This window comes from Ammospiza nelsoni, chromosome 4, assembly GCF_027579445.1.
Source record: "Ammospiza nelsoni isolate bAmmNel1 chromosome 4, bAmmNel1.pri, whole genome shotgun sequence".
In the NCBI taxonomy this organism is placed as follows: Eukaryota; Metazoa; Chordata; class Aves; order Passeriformes; family Passerellidae; genus Ammospiza; species Ammospiza nelsoni.
Window position 1 is genome coordinate 56,140,820 of NC_080636.1, and position 18,444 is coordinate 56,159,263.

The 18,444-nt window shown below is 43.8% G+C and overlaps 1 protein-coding gene across 4 annotated transcripts in view; it reads left to right on the plus strand.

Annotated features, from left to right (window-relative positions):
• SEC31A (SEC31 homolog A, COPII coat complex component) overlaps positions 1-18,444 on the plus strand; it is a 41,287-nt gene that overhangs the window by 3,290 nt on the left and 19,553 nt on the right. For 3 of the 4 annotated variants that reach the window (XM_059469927.1, XM_059469928.1, XM_059469930.1), the window contains exons 5-18: positions 691-889; positions 1,932-2,027; positions 3,559-3,699; positions 5,190-5,332; positions 6,280-6,379; positions 7,554-7,715; positions 7,912-8,064; positions 9,898-10,134; positions 10,722-10,796; positions 12,831-12,881; positions 13,592-13,669; positions 15,943-16,018; positions 16,593-16,771; positions 18,260-18,386. In XM_059469927.1, coding sequence (XP_059325910.1) covers positions 691-889; positions 1,932-2,027; positions 3,559-3,699; positions 5,190-5,332; positions 6,280-6,379; positions 7,554-7,715; positions 7,912-8,064; positions 9,898-10,134; positions 10,722-10,796; positions 12,831-12,881; positions 13,592-13,669; positions 15,943-16,018; positions 16,593-16,771; positions 18,260-18,386 — 1,817 coding nt within the window. The remainder of the gene's footprint in view (positions 1-690; positions 890-1,931; positions 2,028-3,558; positions 3,700-5,189; positions 5,333-6,279; positions 6,380-7,553; positions 7,716-7,911; positions 8,065-9,897; positions 10,135-10,721; positions 10,797-12,830; positions 12,882-13,591; positions 13,670-15,942; positions 16,019-16,592; positions 16,772-18,259; positions 18,387-18,444) is intronic. The other variant, XM_059469929.1, reaches the window with a different exon arrangement.

Here is an 18,444-nt window from a genome sequence, read left to right on the forward strand (position 1 = left end):
GCTGAGGTATCTCCTTGCCACCTTCCAGTCAATGTGGGTTTGCTTTCTGCTTGCATTTGAGCTGATAAGTGGCTGTGTCATTTTATGTAGAACATACTCATTCTTTGCATGGCTAAACAGCAGGAATGTTGTTTTGCTTAGGCAGGAAGTTAATTGAGTTGAAGGGAGTTTGGGTATTTACAGATGGACACAATCTGTAATTGCTGGAAGTATGTTTGATTCCTCTTGAGTTAGCCTGAGAATAGGCTGTGGTCCAAGAGATGTGTCTGTGATGTTGGCTAAACTTGCTGAGTCCCTGGCATGGCAGACAAAATACTTGCACATCCAAAAGTGCCGATATGGAAAAGCATATGGGATTTTTCTAGTTTCACCTGTTTCTTCTCCTGTATGAAGCTGCTCACAGATAGCAGAGATTTTTCTCAGGCTGTGGCTGGATTGGCTGGCAGCCCTTACTTTGATGCCTGCTGTTGTCAGGAGCACTTACCTGATTTTGCAGCCAGGACATTGGAGATGTTACCAGTTTGTGGGTCATTGGTTGTGCCTCTTGTTAATGAGCAGAATTGGGGCATGCCCTCCTGATGGAAAGGGTTGTGCTGAGACTCATCCTTAGGGAGCAAAAATGGGATGTATCAACCTCTGGGGAGCTGGTGGTGGATGGTGCTCAGACTGTGGGCCCTCTTTGTCTTGCAGGTACCACAAGCTGATCTGGGGCCCTCACAGCATGACCTCAGGGGACAGAGTGTCTGGAGTGCTGATTGCTGGGGGTGAAAATGGCAATGTCATCTTGTATGACTCGGCCAAAATCCTAGATGGGGAGGCTGAGGTGATAATAGCCCAGAAGGACAAGCACACGGGACCGGTGAGAGCGCTCGATGTCAACATGTTCCAGGTTGGTTTTTGGGCTGTTTCTCTTAACATACCAGCAATAGAGGAGTGGCCTATCTTAACTCATAACCTCAGATGTTTCTGCTGCTTCCCCTCCCCTGAAAAGCATGAACTATATTTGGTGTTTGAACGCCTCTTTGTATTTAGTAGGAAAAACCTGTCCCATTACTGGCATTTCATATGGGGAATGAAAGTTCTTTCATTTGTTCTTTCCCCTCAGCAGTTTACCTTGTCAACTTAGCTGATCTGTTTAGCTCTGCTTATTTGTGAAGCAGAGGTGTTCTTTAGGGTGTTTTTAGTCAGTCTCTTCTGTGCATTGTGCCAGTCACAGAGGAAGGAATTATGTGCTCTCATGCATGTTTCTGGTGAGATCAGTTTTCAGGTCTCTCCTTTGGGGTTTGGGTAGGATCCACCTTCAAGGCCCCCTTCCTAAGAGGAGACAGCAAGGAAACACAGCCATGTGGCCTCTTGAGCAGAAGGGCTCTCAAAACCAACAATCCTTCCCACACCACCAATGAGCATTTACTTCCTTCTATATGCAGTGTGTTGGTTTTTCCCTGCTGCCACCAGCTGTCTGAGAATTCATTTGGATTTGTTTCCTAAATAACACTTCTGTCCCTGCACACTTGCCTCCAGCAAGGCTGCACTGTGTTCATTGTGCCCTCTCCGAATTGCTTCCTGTCCCTTTCTGCCTGTTGTGAGCTCAGGGCTTGCCTGTTATCAGCCACAAAATGTGACCAAAGGGCACTTGGTGACCTTGGCTCATGTTGCCCTGCCTGGACTTTTGCAGGTGCAGGAGTGCTTTGGATGGCTGCACTCACTGGGCAGGGCAGGAATGCCACACTGTGCAGAGCAAAGTTCTGTGGTGGCCATAACTGCAGCACTGCTTTCTCCTCTGCCCTGTCACTCTTTTCCCTGCATCTGTTCCTATATCCTGAGCAGATAGGAGAAATCTGCAGTGTCCTGCAGGTCTGATGCCTCCCAGCAGCTAAGACTGGGAATGCTGATGCTGAAATACTCTTAATGTCTATTAATATTTCCTACAGACTAATCTGGTGGCCTCTGGTGCTAATGAGTCTGAAATCTATATCTGGGACTTGAACAACTTTGCTACACCAATGACACCAGGAGTGAAGACACAGGTACCAGATTTGTGTTTATTAAATTCTCCAGAGCAGACTCATGGAGAGAAAGATGCATGGCAGTTGGGTGGCAGCTGATTGAGATTTGCAGTTTTAAAGCAGTCTCAGGAGCATGGAGGAGGGGAAGCCTCTTGAAGTCAATCTTGGATAGTAGCTGCATACAGGGGTGACTGGATGCTGCTGCTTTTGTAGCCCCTGGGGAGCAGTGTCCTGGCTGGGCCTGTAAGTGCAAGCGTGCACAAATCCATGCAGTGAGTGGTGTGCTCAGCTTCCCCTGCAGCAACCCTGGATGTGCTGTCTCCTTTATCCACAACAGACCTGCAGTTTTGGCTTGCTGCACAAGCCAGCCATGTCTTCATGTTTTTGTTAAGAAATTGTATTTGGCCAGGGAAAACTGTGGTGTCCCCTTAATCTTTGGGAAATGTTGCATTTTATCAAGCAGCAAGCAGAGTCTTTTAGGCTACACTCCTTTTCAAATACCATAAGCATTACTTGGCTTTTAGTCCTCCTCTACCTGTTTTACTGCATGCACAAATCTGAAGATGGTGAAGGTACACAGAGAAAAGTAGGAGAAAGACAAAAAGCAGCTACTGAGAAGTCAAATGTTGAGGCAGTAGGTTTTGCAGTTACCTTGGTGGGTTTCAGGGAGTAGTTGGATTGCTGTGCTCAAGGTCCAGTGTTTAGCCTGTGTCTCTTAAAGATCATCTGTGGGGAAAAACAATAGTCTTTTGTGCCTTTTGCCTTGTGAAGGAAATGGAAGAATGGGAGGAAGTTGTTTCAAAGCAAATACACTTCTGTTGCTGTTACAAAATTCCACAGAAGTTCGTGGTTGCTGGAAAATGGGTTTATTGCTGCATGATAATTTGGAGACAAAAAAGTGTGCAAATGGGATGAGAAGTAATCTTCAATTTAAAGATTTTTAGTTTAAGCTCTGTGAGGTTTGGTTACTTGGTTTAGTTCAAGTAATTTATTAACATGTAGGCATTTGAGGGGATGTTCACCGTAGAGATCCCTGTAAAAGACTTTTTATGTCTAATAGTGATTTTTTTAGGCCAGGATATCTTTTAATCCATATGCATAATGACTACCAGAAATAATAGGGCAACAAGAGCTGGGTTAATACTGCTTTTAATTGTTGGTCTAAAAGTAAGAACTGGAGGGGAATTAAAAAAAAAAGGCATGTAATTTCTCCAAGCAAACCTTTTTTTTTTTTTTGCTAAATAGAAACTTAATAGTCCAAGACAAAAGAGCAGTTCATATGTCTGGATATACTTTCATAGAGTAGTTTTCTGTTCTTGAAGACAGTTTTGCTTAGTCTTGTTTTAATAACTGATGTGTAGTACTGTGAAGCAGAAAATAACAGAGAAATTCTAAACATCAGTGTTCTCAGGTGTTGTACACTACAGCACGTGTAGAAAGGAAGCCAGAACACACGGGGCACTCTCCTTGCAGATTTCCCACTTAGCAAGTGCTGAAAAGAGCGGGGTTTGGGCCTGCGGGGTTGTGACAGGCTGTTGTGTGTGTGCCGCAGCCTCTGGAGGACATCAGCTGCATTGCATGGAACAGGCAAGTGCAGCACATCCTGGCGTCCGCCAGCCCCAGCGGCAGGGCCACCGTCTGGGACCTCCGGAAGAACGAGCCCATCATCAAAGTCAGCGACCACAACAACAGGGTGAGTGCTCTCTCTAGTGCTCTGTCTCCCTGGTTCTCTCCTGCAGCTGCTGGTGCTTGCACAGAGCTCCAGGGATGGGTCAGGGCACCCCTTTTTGTGTGACACATGTGGCATTCATGTTCCCTGAAAAAATCCCTTCACCCAGGACTTCTCTCCTGGGAAGCTGAGAGGCCTCAGAGAAAAGGAAAACAATTCTTATCTCATTTGCTTCTCCTGTGTTGTTCTCTCTGAAATGTGTTTGGAGATTGTTTACCCACATGTGATTGTTCCATTGGATTCTGGTGTGAGTTGTTTTGAGTCTTTGGCCAACTGGGGCCAAGCTGGGTCAGGACTCTGGAAAGAGTCACTAGTTTTCATTATTATCCTTTTAGCATTCAGTAAGTATCCTTTCTGTAATCTTTAGTTAGTGTAGTATTCTTTAATATAATATAGTAAGATAATAAAGTAATAAATTTTAAATATAAAATAATATTTAAATATAATATATATATAATTTTATGTAATAAAGTAGTAAATTAGCCTTCTGAGAACATGGAGTCAGATGCATCATTCCTGCCTTCATTGGGGGTACTTGGCAGATACAATAGCCAGAGATACTGGTGCCTGGCCCAGTTTGCTCTTGGGAGTATATTTGTGCAAGAGGGGTTGTCGGCATTATCAATTAAAATAGCCAGGTGCAGGCTGAAGCAAGACAAGTCACTATCAGAGTGATGATTGATTGAATTTTGAAAAAGCACTTACTGATCTGTTTGGGGCTATCACAGAAAGATTTTATTGATTTTTGCCACAGAGAAGTGTGGCATTGACCAGATTACAGGGGTGCTCCTGTAGTTACAACCACCATGCCGCACCTTTAGGCAGTATAAGTGCAAAAAGCTTCATGGAGAGTGACATATTTGTATAATTTTGTATTGTTTTAAATAGAATATCACTATAACAAACTCCAAAGATACAGCAAGAGTTAAAAATGAAACTTAGAAGTGGGTAGTTGGGAAGTAGCTCGTTCCTCACAGTATTATTATTTTGATAAACTGCGTAACTTTCAGTGTTTTCTGTGTTTGTTGCCTGACATAACAGCAGCACAGTAGGCTGTCTTCATCATGTGATGGTAGTCCTGTGATACAATGTTCTCATGCCAATAACCTCTGCCTAATGATGGCTTTTATTAAAATAGCAATAAAAATAATAGAGGATAAGGTTTATATGGTGAGCTTTAGTCTTTTCTCACATTAAAACCTAGGACTGTGGAAAAGTCAGCACAGTGTAATCTGTCTGAAAGGACCCTGGGAAACTGAAGTGCAAGTCTCCTCATTCACAGGAATAAGGAGAATTTCCCAGTCTGAATGCAGTCAGAAATAATGCCTGGAAAGACAGCTGCAAATTCCCTTGCAGTGGTGTTTTACTATACACACAGACATATTTGGGCTAGTTTTCTTTTTCCTTTAGTGCTCCTCACCTGTGTGATGCTTTGGCCCAATGTTTCCCCTCAGATGCACTGCTCAGGCTTGGCATGGCACCCTGAAGTTGCCACCCAGATGGTTTTGGCCTCAGAGGATGACAGGCTGCCTGTTATTCAGATGTGGGACCTGAGATTTGCCTCCTCCCCACTTCGTGTTCTGGAAAGTCACACAAGGTATGAGTCTTACATACCGTGGTGAGCTCCATGCTGTTTGCACTGTTGGTGCCTGCCCTGGTTTGTACATCCCACCTCCTGCTGTTCCCTGGGGAGGAAGGCTCCCTTGGTGCTGGCAGTTTCAGCAGCAGCCACTGCTGTATGCTGGCTTGCTGACCAGCCAGCCCTGTGCCATGAAAGACTTGTGTTTTTGGAGCTTGGTACTCTGAAGGAAACCAGCCCCAAAATTAAATAAATAGACAAACCCACCAGGCTGCTGAAACAGTGAAGCTACTTGTTTGTTTGTAAATATTTTAAGAAGAGGAAGCTAAGGAAGAAAGAATTAGTAGTAGTTGATTTTGGCTGAATAACATACTAAAGGTGCACCCAGGCACATCCTTGTGTGGGTTTTCACAGTTTCTGTGCCCCTCAGTCTCCTAAATGCCTTCACTTTGGTTATAGTGGATGATTTTGTTAAATTCTTGTCCCTCCTCCATTGTTGGTGAAACTTTCCTTGTTGCTCAGATCTAGTGCTTGATTTAAGAAGGGAGAACAGTGTTATGGCTTTTACCAAAACTGCTGCCAGTAGGTTCTGCTGGCTTGAATGTCTTGCTAATAAAAAGCTGCAAAGCTTCCTAGTCACTGACCTTACCTGTGGGTTGGCACACTGGGTGTTAGTGACACTGCAGGCAAACAAACCATATTGTTACTGATGCCCAGCTTCTCCCATGTGACTGTTGCATGTAATTATCTAATGCAATGGCTGCATCTTTATACCTTTTCATGCAGAAAATAGAAAACATCTATTTCAACAAAACAATTTTTCAACATTGAAAAATTGCACCTCTTGTAAGAGGAAGGGGTAAAGAAGGCATTTTGATGTGGGCTGCTGAACTTCTAAATATGCTTTGTTTATCACCATTTTGCATTTACATTAAGCTTTTTCTTTGTTGTGGCTTTTCATGCAGGGGTATATTGGCCATTGCTTGGAGTATGGCAGATCCAGAGCTGCTACTTAGCTGTGGGAAGGATGCTAAAATTCTCTGCTCCAACCCTAACACAGGAGAGGTACTGTATCCATACCCCTTTGAACAGATATATTTGGGATTTTTAGAGGTGGCACATGTAAAGCACGTGTTCCTGTGCTTGCATTCCTATGAATTATGCTTCTGTGGGATGTTGCCCCCTATCCTATTTGCTATACATGTTTTCTGAGCTTGTTGTGGTAGTGCAGGATTCCTTCCTGGTATTGTCAATATTACACATTTGTCCTTGCAGCTTCTCTCTTACTGAGTTGTGATGTCCCTGTTCCTTAGAAGAGATGGAAATGGCTCCACTTAAACTAAGGATATGCTTCCTACTCTTTTGAGTTCAATGTGGCTGGATCATGGTTGCAATTGCCTTTTTCCTTTTCTAAGAACTTTATCCAGCCAGGAGGGTGTTTTTAGGTTGCCATAGTTGTAGCAGATCAGTGAGAGCCGCTCAAATCCCACCCCACTCTTTTTGCGTGGGAATATCTTGCAAAGAGAATGCAGATCTGTTTTTCAGACAGTGTTTGTCCCTAGACCAGGAAAAAAGGCTTCAGACATGCTGGAGGGCTCCTTGCCTCCAGTGGGCAATAATTGTGGAATGGGAAGTGTTTCTCAAATTCAGACATTGGGCCAAAAGTGCAAAAGCTGTACAATGTTAGATGAGTTATCTGAGCTGGATCCTGTGCTGTTACAATTTTTTTAAAACTAAAAATGAGTTCCATAGGAGACAGCATTTTGTTCTTTGAGTTTCTACTGGTTTGTGGTTAAATATCTGCTGTAAGGGGAGCTTGTCTGTTCCATGGCACAAAAGGCTGGACTGCCCAGGGTGCAGGTTTTAACCTTTTTAGTTTTCCTGTGAAAACAGACTTCCTCCACACAGTGTATGAGGATACCTAAATCAGCTCTGAATAAGCTAATGTGAATGTGAGCAGCTCACAGTGGGACAGCACAGACACACCCCACCTGCATCATTTGTCCTGTGAGGATTCAACAGAAGGTTTAATGGGAGGAGGAGGAGATAAAGCAGTGGTGTGTGGTGTTCTGCTGTTTGGGGATCATCAGGGTTTGCCCACTGTCAGTGTGTGTGGTGATGGGGAGGCTGCTGGGGAGCGGGGAGAGCAGAGCGGCCTTGGGGCACACGGGAAGGTTGTTGCTGTCGGGCAGGGTGCTCCATGAAAGCTCTGATTTGTTGGGCTTGGTTTGCTCCCCAGGTGCTGTACGAGCTGCCCACAAACACACAGTGGTGCTTTGACATCCAGTGGTGCCCCAGGAACCCTGCAGTGCTCTCTGCAGCCTCCTTCGACGGCCGCATCAGCGTCTACTCCATCATGGGCGGCAGTGCCGATGGCCTCAGGCAGAAACAAGTTGACCAGGTGGTGAAAATTGTTCAGAATAGGGACAGAAAGGGGGAGGGGGTGAACAAAATATGGGAAGTTTTCAGTGGTTGCCTGCAGCCCTGCTTGCAGGAGTACCCCGTCAGCACAAATAGATGTTTCATTTATAGCACAAATAGATGTTTCGTTAATTAGAGTAATGTCACTTTGGCTTTTCCCCCTTGTGTTATCAAAGCTCTCCTCGTCTTTTGGGAACCTCGATCCCTTTGGCACAGGGCAGCCCCTGCCTCCCCTGCAGCTCCCCCAGCAGACTGCCCCACAGAGTGTGGTGATGCCTCTGAAGAAACCACCCAAGTGGATCCGGCGGCCCATGGGAGCATCCTTCTCGGTAAGGAGAGACTGTGGGATTCACATTCTCTGAACCTGAGAGAAGCAGAGAAAAGAATGATCAAAACAGTTGTTGTCTCATTCACTGCTCCTGTGTTGTGCCAAGGTAGAATGCAATATGGAGATGTTTACCCAAGGTGATGGTGTTTTGTTTCCTTGGCCTATCAGGGCCAAGCGTGTGTGTCAGGACTGTCTGACAGTCATGAGATGCTGTGCAGTTGGGTGCTTGGCAGATTCAGTTTAGATTTAGTGTAATGTAGTATAATAAAGTAGTTAATTATCTGATATTTCTGATAATATCCTTCTGATATCAGTGGAGTCCTCCTCATCATTTCTCCCTGCCACAGGAGTCATGATGGATGCTGTAAGAGACCGGGATGGGCAGGGCTGGCCTGGCAGGTAGGGAGATAGTGCTGCCACCTGCCAAACTCCTTAGAAGGGGGGAGTTCAGTGTGGTGCTCCACCCTGGGAGATCTTGCTCTTTGTTATCATAATGGGAGATGCTCAGGATGCCTTCCAGACAGGGCACTGGCAACAGCAAAAGCCTGACCAAAATGCTTGGGAAAGGAAACCTTGCTGAGAGACATTTGTTTGTATCTTGGCATTAGGGCTTTGCTTTTGTTTCTGTGCACTGCTTGCTTTAGAGTAAGTAAATATACATTGGGGGAGAATGAGACCAAACTGGGCAAGTATCTGGGACTTTACAGCTTCAAACTGCACTCATGTGAGTCAGTATGGTGGAGAGCACTCAGGTTAGCTTTGATCCAAGTAACAGGAGTTGCTGTAGCAGCACAAGGGTACGTTCCTCCATGGATGGTTCATTTGCAGAGGAGCCACCTGAGGGGATGGCAAGCTCAGCTTTTTTTGCTCCTTGGCTCCACTTCTGGCTTATTTTCTAAACCCACAGGCCATTTATTTGGGAATTTCTGGAGATTTTAGCCTGTTCATTTGAATTTGATTTCTCTGCTGCAATACTACTCAATTTTCAGCATCATATATTGTTTATTCATGATCTGATGTGCAAATTAAATGCAATTTTTTCCTGTCAGAGAGAAGTGATGTTGCCTAGCCACTGACTGATGTGTCATTTTATGATGTTTATTCCCTTATTTGTCCTGGTTTCCTAGGAGCCAGGTGTCAGTCTTTTCCCTGGCTAGGCTTTTGCTTTTTTATAATGCAGGTTTTACTGGATTTGCCTGTGTAAATTAACTTTGAGCTATAGAATGAAATAATATAAATATCCTAATTATTTTTTTGTGTTGATTTGACATCTTCAAATGTTGTCACAACTTACTGCCTATCTCTCAGGAGAGTTTCAGCTGCTGAGCAGCCTGGTAAGCGCAGGGCAGACATCATGCTTGAGCATTTACTTAATAATGTGAAGTAAAGGTTTCTTTGGCAACTGCATTGCAATATCATTAGATACTCCATTGTTGCTGGGTACTGCACAGACCCACAGCTCCAGCTCTCAGTTTCTGGTCTGTCTTTTGTCTGAGAAAAAAACAGGCACAGGAATGGCTGTGCTTATAAATCTTATACATGTGAACCAACTTATCCAACAATATTACAGGCATAGAAGTATGGGATGGGGGAAAACAAATAAATGAGCAGATGTCAGGAGTGTTATCAGACAATAATCACATATTTGTTATATAAAATACATTTTGATACATATATCAAAATGTATACTTGTATTCTCATATACTGTGTGTGTGCTTCAATTCCAGTTTGGAGGCAAGCTAGTGACATTTGAGAATTCCAAAATACATTTTGATACAGGCTCCCCTGCTGCATTCTTGTATTCTCACATGCTGTATGTGTGCTTCAATTGCAGTTTGGAGGAAAGCTGGTGACATTTGAGAACTCCAAGCCTCCTCAGCAGCCAGGCATGGAGCAGCAGCAGCAGCATCCCCACGTCTACGTGAGCCAGGTCGTCACAGAGAAGGAGTTCCTGGCCCGCTCAAACCAGCTGCAGGAGGCTGTGCAGTCCCAGGGCTTTGTCAGCTACTGCCAGAAGAAAATGGACATGGCCCTGGCTGACTTTGAGAGGAACGTGTGGGCCTTCTTAAAGGTAACAGGCTGGTGGCCCTGCAGGAGCCCCCCAGGGACTGGGACAGCCAGGACATGGTTCCTTCTGCACATTTGGCTGAAAAGGTGCTGGGACAGCCAGGACATGGTTCCTTCTGCACATTTGGCTGAAAAGGTGCTGGGAACCAAAAGCTGCAGGCTGTGGGAATAGTGCCCATGCGCCATGGCACTGCAGGAGCCCACCAGAGGAGGGAGGGTCCTCAGAACCAAGGGGGTTTGTGGGGAGTCATGGCAAAGCAAAGGTGTGGGTGAGGGTATCCCATGGTTTTGGATATTCCCCATCAGCACATATTTGTATAGGGTTTGTGAGAAGGATTAAAGCTTTGGGATAGCTTTAGATGGGCTTTCACTGCTCACTCTAAGCATTTAGAGGTTTCCAAGTGAAGCAGACAAACACTTGGTTCACGTGCAGTAACGAGATGGAAGCCTTGCCCAAGTCACTGAAGGTTTTTGCATTTCTCTTTATTACATTCAGTCTATTCAAGTCATTAAATCTCCCTGGGTCATTTGTGGCAGTGAGGGAGAAAATGGAAAATTGTGAATTGCAGTATAGTCTTTAACTCTTTAAAGGTGAACTTCGAAGAGGATTCACGTGTTAGATACCTCGAGCTCTTAGGATACAGGAAGGATGATCTGAAGAAGAAGGTAAATGTGAAATATGTGAGATGAATAACTTTTGAATTTCAGACTTTAATTTCAGAATTCTTACAGAAAACAGTTTGCTCTGTTGGGTTTTCTCAATACTTTTGTCTTCTTGTAATATGGACGTTCAGTGGAAACGCCAGAGCAGGCAGCAGACTTCAGAGGTGTGTCTGCATCTGGCTGTCCATTGTTGATGTGAAGTTCTCCCTCATCAAAAGGCCTTGATATTTATTGATCCAGGCTATGGATCAATAAATGTAACTTTGCTATGTGACATCCTTCTACTCGAGCATGGTGGAATGGGATCTGCTTTTAGGCTTTCTGGTTGAAGAACATGTAAGCAATTTTCATTAACTAGAAATATCTGGGATAGTCTTTTTTGTTTGTGGGAGACATCCTTCATTTTTGAAAGGAAAGGAGAAAAAACAAGCCCAAAGGTGGTTACATTTCGAAAAGCAAAGTTTGGATTACCAGGAAGCAATTTGCACATCATTATAGACCTTTCTTCCCAGCTGGAAGATTTTTATTCAGTGTTACAGGGAGTTACCTGCTGTGCCTTTTGGCTCTGTTGTTTTCAGCTGTCTACCCAGGAACTATCTAGTATTTCTTCAGCTCTGTTTCAGTGGATTTTAACATCTGACTCATTTTCATTATATCAAACTAATGTTTTATTTTCAAAGATTGACTCCAATAAAGTGTATTGTGCTCACAAATTAAATGCCTTTCAGGGCAAAATTGATATGATTATGGAAAAAAACCCATGGTTTTGACAACAGTTTGTCCTCAGCTTCTAAATATTTGTGCAAAGGCAAGCACAGCAAGGGTAATCCTGTTTTTGAAAAGCAGATCTCAATTAGAAAATCCAGTTGAAATTCAGTAGTGGTTCTGCAGAGTGGCCTCATGAGATTAAAACCCACTGCTTGCTTTTGCTTTGGGTTTATATGCCCTGTGCATGGGGAGAAGCTGGGAAAATGGGCACAGCTGAACTGGGTGGCATGGAATGCTGGACCTATCCCATTATTCAGTATTTAGGGAACAGATTGAAGGAGCTACAAGGTCCTGGTTTTATGTAGCTGCTTTCTGAAAACATTCCACACAGAAGTTGACTCCATGTTTTTTTCAGTGTGAAGAAGCAGCATAATACAGCTCATATCACCCAGATGGAAAGCTCACTAAATCACAACTTGGTTTTCCTATTATTGGTGCCATTAGGAAAGTAAAAACAGAGATCACAGATTTCAGCTTCTTGTAATAAGCTGTGAAGAACGTGGGAAGGGTGGGTTATATTCTTAAAACCTGTGATTCTCATGCAAGCCAAGTCCTGGCTTTCTCATTTTTATTGTAAACTAGTGATTAAAAAAGAGAACTGTCTCCAGCAATTTGAGCTCAGCTCTCTACACAAACCAGCCCACAAGGGTAAAATAAAGCCTACAATACAAAAAATAGTAGATAATTTTAGGAGCAATGTGAAACCCAGGCTCCCTGATGCTGAAATAATATAGAAACTCTGTACATAAAATTGCTGGTTTTGAGAGCCCTAATTGAATCTGGAGTTATGGTTTGCTTTGCAAAGCAGTAGAGGCTGGGCATTTTAACTCTTTTTTACCTTGGAAAATCCTAGCCCACAGCCAAGTGCCTGATGTCAGGAACCCACAGCTTCCTGACAGGCTCTCTGTTCCACAAGGATTGTCACTGCTTTATTTTCCCTGACCAGAGAAAGACTGAGGATTTTGTCCTTCTTGTTCTGATACTGATTTTATTCCTGTGATTTCCAACACTCTAGTGGGGTTTGAGGCCCTTGAGCTGACAATTAAAGGTGTAGGACAGCTGTTGTTTCCATCAGAGCTTGGGGTGCAGGTATCTTAGCAGTAAATCCATCACCAGGCTGGAAGAGGAAAGGGCTTTAGTTTTATGTTAAAGTGTTTAATTTCATGTTAACTGTTGGGCAAGCAACATAGTAGCTATATGTGGCAGTTTTGGAACCTGAGAATTTGGTGCCTCTTTAAAAGAGTACTCACTTAAATCTTTGTTTTCTAGATCACATCTGCTCTGGATAAAGAAGGTCTTGCAGATGGTGCCTTGGGAGAGGTAAGCAAACGCATGTAACTCTGGTTACTTTTATAATGCCATAGTAATTTATAAAGTAAAAATTATTTTTCTTTCCACTTGATAGCTGTTCCAAAGTAAGTCACAAATAATCCAGTGTATGGCAAGTTCCTGCATTCAGCAGGATGGAGGTGTTATTTAAAAAACCCAACCACTTCTTTTCCACTCAGATGTTCCCCTCCTTTTCCAATGAAGGGCTCTCAGTCACGGGTTTTACCATGGGGTCTCATTGGCACCTGATTTCAAGAGCAGCACCTTCATCAGGCTTTAAAGAAAGCAGGGCTGAGTGTGTGGTCCCATAACTTTTCCTGCAACAGTGGTACCTACAGCTCAGGCACTGCCCACGCTGTAATTGCAGTGGCCTGAGTCCACAGCAGGGCTCTGCTGTGCTTTTGTGCCACAGACAGTTCAGAGTCATCTGTAGCTGCCTCATGGGGAAGAAAGCTTTTTTTTTGCATGTTTTGAGGCAGCTGAGATGAAAACAGCACAAGGTACTTTGTAATGACAGAGAGCAGGGAAACAGGGCCTCTACCCTGTTTAGAGGCTCAAGAAGAACATATTGCCAGTGCATTTCTGTGATTTTCAGTCTGGTTCTTACTGTTGGTTGGTGGAAAGGTGACTGTACTCTGCAATGCAAAGTATTCCTGCCTCTTTTGCTGGTGGATGTTTATGGCATCTTCTCTCTGCTGAAGGCTCCTGCAGAATCTGATGGATCTGTGCCAAACGAGGGGGATGAAGGCCAGACTACAGAGGAGCAGTTCTTGGGAGAGGTATCTGTTGTCCTCTAGACTAACCCTGCTGACCTCCCTTGTATTTACTTTGTTCCTTTTAACAGCATTTCATTTTCTTGGCTTTTCCTGCTGCTGAGGATATACAGAAATACAGAAAATTATTTATAATGGTAAAACTGGACTCTTGCTGGGATTCTGTTTCATCTGCTTCAGGCAGCATGTTCTCCCAGGTTTATTGCAGGCAGTTTGTGCTAAACCATACCAGCATTTGGGATCCCATACCATTTAAACAGGATTGTTTTCAACCCTGTGTTTCACATGTGAGGACAGGTCTCTAATTAGCACTAAGGACGCAGTCTCTGCCTTGTGAGGTGTCACTAGCACTGAAAATAGTGTATTGCTGTGTGAACAGGCCAACTTCATTCTTCCCCATTCCTTCAGTCTCCCTTTTGGGTTAGAATTTGGGCTGGTAGCTGTGCTTCCTGTGCTTGGTGCCTGTCTGCAGCTGCCTGTGGAGATGGGGGCAGTGCTTTAAGGCTCATGCATGTTGGGCTGGTGCACACATAACAAACAGCCTGTTAAAGACACTAAAATCAGGATGCTGTCCTTGGGTTAGGTGTCTGATTGCTTGTTAGTTCTTTAGGCTCTGTACTGGCAGATGTGTGTGTGTCTGACAGTGTAAGGGCTTTGCTGTATGCAGTCATGAAGATATCCAATATCTCATTACAAATGTCTCTTCTGGAGAGAACTCACAGCCAAACATGACCTTAGCCTACCTAAATATCTGTGAGCCTGGCCTGAAGCCACTGGTGATGCATCAGGACATGCTGTCACATAGATAAAGTAACTGGATGGGCACATTATTCCTGTGGTAGTCACAACATGCTCTCAACCAATACCAAACACTCATCCAGTCTTATCTGACAACAAAATCATTTCCCAGATGCTCTGTCCTTTTCACAAGCCAAACATAAAGCTTGTTTCAGACTTGCTTCCCCCTCCAAATGAATGTCTTTGGTCTGCTGTGTCCTTCAGTTTAGCTGAACAAGCAGGGTGTTCTTGAACTTCCATCATGTACTGGAGCAATGGCTTGTGACAGGAGATGGTGTGTGGGTCAGGTTCTGCACTCTGTTAGCCTGTGCTGTGAAAATGGATGGTGAAGAGAGACTTCTCTTTTGATGCTATTTTTTTATTATTGAAATGTTTGAAATCCCAAAATCCAGGTACTCACACAAAGTGGTCTTTGTCTTCTTTCTGGGGGAGTTTTATAGAAGCAGCAGCCTCTGTCTACTGAGCATTCCTGTCCTGGGTGCTACACTGGACTTCTGTATTGAAAATTGAGCTTGTGTTCATGTGTAATTTGCTTAATTAAACTGGGGCGTATGTCAAGTGCAGAGGGTTTAAAGGATGAGCTGAAATTCAAAGTGGAGCAGGGTGGAACCAAGGTAGCATTAATGGTAGACTGTTCTTGGTAGGGGTTAAGGCTGAAAGAGAAGGAAAGAAAAGGATTCTGAGTTTCTCATTGTAGCTGTAGCTTTGCTTGGAGGGGGCTGTGTGTATATGGCTACAGATGGAAGTTGGTACCCAGGATCCAGGTGTCTGGCTGCTGGTACTTGTGAGATAAAGGAACTTTAATTGGTAAAGCAAAGAAAAACAAGGAATTAATTAACTGCTTCCCATGAGCAGGCAGGTTTTCATCCCTAAGAAAACTGAGCTCCACCACATCTAACAGTGGCTTGGGAAGAGAAATGCCATCCCTGCAAACATCCCCCTCTTTCTTCTTCCTCCAGCTTTATGTTGTGCTGAGCATGATGATAAATGGCCTGGAATATCCCTTGGGTCAGTTTGGGGTCAGCTGTCCTGGTTGTGTCTCATCCCAACTTCCCATGCACTCTTGCACCTTCTCACCAGAGGTGCAGTAGGAGAAGCAGAAGAGGCCTTGGTGCTGTGCAAGTGCTGCTCAGCAAAAGCAGCAACATCTCTGTATTATCAACACTGTTTTCAGGACAAATCACACAGCCCCACACTGGCTACTCTGAAGAAAAGTAGCTTTACCTCTGCCCAAACTGGGATAACCTTCCCTTTTAAGTTAATGGTCTCTGGTATTCTATATAATCTATATATAATCTATATATAATCTATATATAATCTATATATAATCTATATATAATCTATATATATATGTAGAATTTCAGACTGGTAGTCTGAAATTCTCTATTTAACTTGCAGTGCAAGAGCCATGTGGTTTTAAAATGTTTGAATTTTCTAAGTGTTTACATAATCTCAGAAATTATTCTTTTCCTTTCTCTTAGACGCTGAAGGACCATAAAAAAGAAACTGAAGATTTGGGACCTGCAAAGACAACATTTAACATTTCTGTTAGTGGAGGTACTAAAAAACCTTGATATTGATTTTATTGTATGTACTGTTATTTGTAAGTACTGCTGTTGATACTAGAGTTCCAGTGAGAAGGCAGATTCTGTACAGATTGTGAAGGATTGTAATTGCTTGCCTCTAACTGCATTCTCACACAGTCTCAAGGCACTTGAAAATACAGTTTTTTGAAGGAAGGAAGTTATACAGCACTTGTGTACCCCTTTGCTGACATGCAGCTGCTCTGAGTGACAAAAGAAGATACGCTTGGTCAGGCATGAAGTGCTATTTCTACAGAGCCTCCCAGGGGATCTTGAGTAACACAGAAACCACTGACCCTTGTCTAGGTTTGGCTTTTTATGGCACTATTCAGGTAGTTGTTTTAGGGGCCATTTAGACCTCTAGGAACTGGCTGTGTCACAAGGTAAGTAATGGTTGGTAGTGCCCCTGTGGCATGGCTGTGCCCCTGTGAGTACATGGCTGGGAGTGGGCTGTGCCAGCGTTGTACAGTCAGACAGTGTTACCTGCTGCTGCATCCCTCTGTGACTTTTGTGGCAGCATTTGGAAGTGCCCCCCTGTGTCATTGCAGATGTGGATGGGCTGATCACACAGGCTCTGCTGACAGGGAACTTTGAAAGTGCAGTGGATCTGTGCCTGCATGACAACCGCATGGCCGACGCCATCATCCTGGCCATCGCCGGCGGGCAGGAGCTGCTCTCCCGCACTCAGGAGAAGTACTTCGCCAAGATGCGCAGCAAAATTACCAGGGTATGTGTTTCAGGTCAGAAATAACATCCTCATATGCCTTTGGCAACTCCCTTTTTCACCTTAAAGTTTTCTTGCTATTTTATAGGTTTATTTCTGGCTGATGTTAGTAAGTGTTCAAGTCGGTAAGATCTCGGAGCAGAAGGATTTTTGTTACTCTTTTTTAATTGATAAGGGGACAACAGTACACAAGAGTATTCTTTATCAGTACACAAGAATATTCTTTATCCCATCTCCACTGTCTGAGTTGCATATACACTAATAGATTGTCAACAGTAAAGACAAATGCTTTAAGAAGGGCACATTTCAGTCTGCTGTTCTGTCACTTTTTTCACACGTGGCCCATGCTCAGGGCTAGCAGCATTGTTGATTTCTGCCCGTGATCAGCCTTCACGGATTTTGCTGATTCTTTGTTTTACTGCATGCGCAGAAGAGAGAGCAAAGTATGCCCAGGATAGATTAATCACCCTTTGTCTAGGAGACAGCGTGTTATGGCCAGCTGGTTATTGTTATTTTCAACTTTTTTTGCAGTGCTAGGGGTTGCTGATGCTGCTTGTGCAAATCTTTCTTTTCTGTTTCCAATATGAGAAAGAAATAACAGGAGGTTGAAACAGGAGAAGTGGCTTTAAAAGAATGGTTGGTTTAGCAAGGGTGGCAGCTTTTAGAGGAATTTCTCCACTGTAGTTCATCCTTTGGGAAAAGGTGTTTTTATGAAGAGCTGACCAGTTATCTGTGCCTATGCTGACAGGCAAACATTGACCTTGTAGTCAGGATGTTGCATTTGTTGTTCAGGTGTGGTTTTTTCTCTTCTGGTCCCAAACTGCACACATACTGCTTGCTCAGCTGTTTCTGAGCTTGAAGTCTTGGCTTGAGAAGGACTTTGTTCACTCTAGAGCAGCACAGCTGCCAAGTCTGTCTTTTGTCCAAAGCAAAATAACTGGAGGCAGAGTTTTAGAAGGATGAAACTGGAATTCCATTCTGAGGGCTGTGCAGAGGTGGCCTGTGTAGGGTTACTACAGCCAGCTCAGGTTTATTGCTGCCAGCTCTTTATTGCTGCAGCCTTTTCAACTGCCCCTCACTGGTCAGCTTGAGACCAAGAGCTTAAAGCTGAATGAAACATTTTAACAAACAAAATTCATACATCTCCCTAGACATTGTGTAGAAGACTTTATAGCTAAATACTTTGTAGGTTATCTTTGTCTGCAAAAATAGTGCTGAAAAGCATTTGCAACAGCTTGTGGAGATTTGTATATTCTTTTCTTGTTCATTTTGTAGCAAGAATAATCGACCTCTGCATGTCCTGAGTTGTGTTGTGATATTTTCCTTTTTAAGTAAGAAGTGCTCTTGTGCAGCTGTTGAACTGCAATGCAGTACCTGTCATGACCCTGGATATAGTGGGGATGAGTACACTGGAGCAGATCCAAATTATCCTGTGCATTAAACAGAGGAAGTCTTAACAAGATCCTGACTGTGGTCTCTCTCCTGCTCTAGCTCATCACTGCAGTTGTAACAAAGAATTGGAAAGAGATTGTGCAGTCTTGTGACCTGCAGAATTGGAGAGAGGCCTTGGCTGCTGTGCTCACTTATGCCAGGCCAGACGAGTTTACAGCCCTCTGTGGTAAGGACCCTTCACAGGCTGGATAATTCCAGAGCAGCATCATGGCTTTGCTCACAGC